The sequence below is a fragment of the Octopus bimaculoides genome, chromosome 8 (genome assembly GCF_001194135.2).
Source record: "Octopus bimaculoides isolate UCB-OBI-ISO-001 chromosome 8, ASM119413v2, whole genome shotgun sequence".
In the NCBI taxonomy this organism is placed as follows: domain Eukaryota; kingdom Metazoa; phylum Mollusca; class Cephalopoda; order Octopoda; family Octopodidae; genus Octopus; species Octopus bimaculoides.
The window spans coordinates 12,811,679-12,815,798 of record NC_068988.1 but is presented as its reverse complement, the minus strand read 5'-3'; the positions used below and the strand labels follow the sequence as shown (position 1 = coordinate 12,815,798).

General features: G+C 35.8%; 1 protein-coding gene across 1 annotated transcript in view; it reads left to right on the top strand.

The window, feature by feature from the left end:
• Positions 1-590: 590 nt before the first annotated feature.
• The window catches only part of LOC128248544 (chromodomain-helicase-DNA-binding protein 7-like), a 14,732-nt gene continuing 11,202 nt past the window's right edge, over positions 591-4,120 (top strand). The window contains exon 1 of the mRNA XM_052969938.1: positions 591-1,063. Coding sequence (XP_052825898.1) covers positions 1,016-1,063 — 48 coding nt within the window. The 5' untranslated portion in view covers positions 591-1,015. The remainder of the gene's footprint in view (positions 1,064-4,120) is intronic.

Here is a 4,120-nt window from a genome sequence, read left to right as displayed (position 1 = left end):
CATTTTGATAGTAATTTACATTGTGAAACTAATTATTTTGTTAAGGAAATGTATGTAAGATGATGTAACTAAATGGCTCTATATATATATATATATATATATATATATATATATATATATATGCATGCATATATATGTATACCCATGTATATATATATATGTGTGTACATTCACTTACTACCTGATCAGTAGATGAAGAAAAATATGAACAGAAATTCTCATTTTATGTTTCAGCTGATATTCGGATGACTTACGTTGCGTTATTGAAATTTCAATGATTTATATTTTGAAATCTATATAGGTTTTATTGTGCGTATGTACATATGCATGTGCATTTTTACACATATGCAAATATATATAATGTAAATATATATATATGTGTGTGTATCATTACAAATCAAGCAAAATATTGTATTTATGTCTATAACATCATACAAATTGAAAACCTCGTGAGAAAGTAAAAAAGTACCCCACTTTTCTCATCCTTGCCTTCTCTTTTCTTTATTCTCACACACTGTCTTTTTTTTTTTCTCACTTTCTGTTTCTTTATTACCCTATCTCATTCTCTTAGATAAAGGAGGAAGAGCAGATAAGGACAGAAAAGTGTGTGACATATGACCTCTTTATTAGTAATAAAGAGGAGAAAAGTTTCTAGTATTTAAGATAAAACAAAATAAATCAGCTATAGATAAAGCTCCCTTGGTCTTAACTGTTATTCTTAGGACTTTTTCATTGTGTATATATTTATATATGTATAACACTTCAGTCCTTAAATACTTGCTGAAGTGTCAGATTCAGGACTTTACTGTATCCATTAGAGCCACAGAATGCAAGGAAGTCAACCTTCAAATCAAGGAGGTTATCCTAATCAAGAAGCTAAAACCAGTAAATAAACAACAGAAAAGAAGTACTTGAAGCAGACTGACTACTATAACAGCTGCAGTCTATGAATGTCACTACCTTATCCCACATATCTGGGTAATGTTAATAGCTTTATTCCATCATTAATTTCTCCATGTGTCCAGATGAAGAGGTCCTCACCCAAAATATCAAAGAAATACAGGTAAAACTTCCACTGTTGTTCTGTTTTGAGTTTTGTGTTTCATTTTGCATTGTTTCAGCATTAACGACTTATCTAATGTACATATATATGTTTGTATATATATATATATATATATAAAAAAATAAATGCACCCTTTTAAAGCCTAGCCAGGCTCATGGGCCCGGTTTGCCAGTTTCAATGGTGTATGTGTTCCCCAGCTGGACGGGACGCCAGTCCATCACAGTGTTACTCATTTTTGCCAACTGAGTGGACTGGAGCAACGTGAAATGAAGTGTTTTGCTCAAGAGCACAACGCGTCGCCCGGTCCAGTCTGTGTGTGTGTGTGTGTGTATATATAAGAGTTTGTGTTGTAGCTAATCTATTGATATCAGTGTGAATATCAATGTGTTTGTGTGTTAAATGTAATCTCTTGACTTCCCACTCGTTTTTCCCCTCATGCATACTCTCTGTCACTCGTACATATTCTCTGCCACTCTCTAACTTCCTCTTCCAATAAAGCACACACTTTCTTTATCTTTCTCTTTAACTTCTCTCTCATCTCAGCAGTTGCACATTATAGACCTTTTCAGTTAACTTCCAATGAGACCAGATAGACACAACACAAATTTATATATTAGAAGTAGTTGATAGTTTCTTTTACCAATAGGCACAGGAGTGGCTGTGTGGTAAGTAGCTTGCTTACCAACCACATGGTTCTGGGTTCAGTCCCACTGCCTGGTACCTTGGGCAAGTGTCTTCTACCATAGCCTCGGGCCGACCAAAGCCTTGTGAGTGGATTTGGTAGACGGAAACTGAAGTAAGCTTGTCGTGTATATATATATATATATATGTATATATGTATATATATGTGTGTGTTTGTGTTTGTGTTTGTGTCTGTGTTTGTCCCTTCAACATTGCTTGACAACTGATGCTGGTGTGTTTACGTCTGCGGCACTTAGCGGTTCAGCAAAAGAGACCGATAGAATAAGTACTAGGCTTACAAAAAAATAAGTCCTGGGGTCGATTTGCTCGACTAAAGGCGGTGCTCCAACATGGCCACAGTCAAATGACTGAAAGAAATAAAAGAATGAACAGTAGTTTTGAATATTTCAAAAGTGTAGTTGCCAGAATAATCACAAGGATCGAAAAAAAGTCCAGGAATCTATTAATTCTGCTGGCAGCAAATGAAGACTTCCTCTCTCTCTCTCTGTGAACAAAGGACTGATTTGGTGATGCTTATGTATGAAGTGCTGCATTGCATGATAGCAAAATACAGGCATTGAATGCTTAAGTTAGAAAGCAATAAAGCAAGCGTGGTCTGCTGGTGTTATTGTGCATCATGATCATCGTTTTTATGTCCACTTGCATGACTCGGATGGAATTTGTTGAGGTAGTTTTTGATCGAATGCCATGCATCCTTTTCCAAGAGCTCCAAAAATAAAGTGCAATTTTAATTGAGAAAGCATTTGTATTTCAGAAAACAAAAAAGAATTGTAATAAATATGGTATAAAGTCTGAAGGATAAAAGCCACTCACAGACATACATAGATTTAGATAATTTTGTATATGTATGGGTATAGAGATAGGCATATGTTGACCCTCCCCCCCATGTCAGTAACTATTTATAAGCATACATAAAATGTAGACAGAATATGTACGTCTGGCCATGGGAAATATTTCCCCTAGAAATATTATCTTGCTTGGAAAGAAGGCTGGGTACAGGAAGGGTATCCAGCCATAGAATTCTGCTTCAACATATTTCAACTGAGCCTTGTAAACATGAAAAAGTTGACATTGAAACAATAACGATGATGATGATGGTGTGTGTGTGTGTGTGTCTCTCTCTCTCTCTTTCTCTCTCTCTCTATATGTGCACACACACATAGATATTTGTGCATGGCTATGTGCGTGGAAATATAGTATCTGTGCATGTATGTATACAGATTATTTTTTACTCACATACATACGTATATGTGTGTGTGTATATATGCACACACACATTGATATTTGTGCATGTATGTATACAAATTATTCTTTACTCACACACACATACATTCACACATCATGGTGGTATAGCTGTCTGTTATTATTGAACGACTTGAAAATGTCCAGACAGTAATTAAGATAGTATGTTTTGCTTCCAACACAATAGAAGGGACAAGAAATTTGTCTTGTTTTGTACCGAGATTTTGGGTCACCACAGCAAAACTTGGCACAAGTTTATGTACAGTGCAGCACTGCCACCACCATCGCAACCAACACCACCACCACCATTACAATCTCCACTACACTGAACACTACTAATACCACCACCACCACCTCCAACACAAAGGCAACCATCAAGGAGCTTAAACTAATAGAAGAGTCTGCTGAAAATAGCAGCCAAATCTCCCTCAAATCACACCCTTACATTTAAAAAAAAAACTTGTTGGATTATATGGTCCTGGATTACCAACTCATAGAAAAAATAATTGGTTGGTCATAACTGGAATGCCTTTGATCATAGGTCTGCTTGATCATAGCTGGCCTGGGGTTAAACTGCAACATCAAAACAACAATGAAATATATCATGGGGATGTGTTCCTTTAACCCATTCCTTTACTACCATTATATATATGATGGACTCTCCCTTCTGTTTTGACATAGGAAGATTATATATATATATATACATACACACACACACACACACACATATACATACATACACACGCACATATATGTATATATATATATACTAGCAGAAATACCCGGCGTTGCCCGGGTTAAAGAGAATAATGAAATCTAAAAACGCCGTCTAGACTACGCATCATCTTTATATATAGAGATGTATATACACACACGCACCCAAACACACGTATATATATGTATATCAATATAAATATATGAAAATCAATGAAGTTTCGTAAAAGAAGGTGATCATGTACATACTTTCTTGCTGTTGTGATTATAACACCTCATTGTAAACTATGTTCCTTGTTTTCCCTTGTGGAGCATATACAAATAGGTTTTTTGTTGCTGCCCACTCTTGAGCAGCCAACATACAGTTGTCCATGTGAGAAGCAGGGCTCTTCCAAGAGA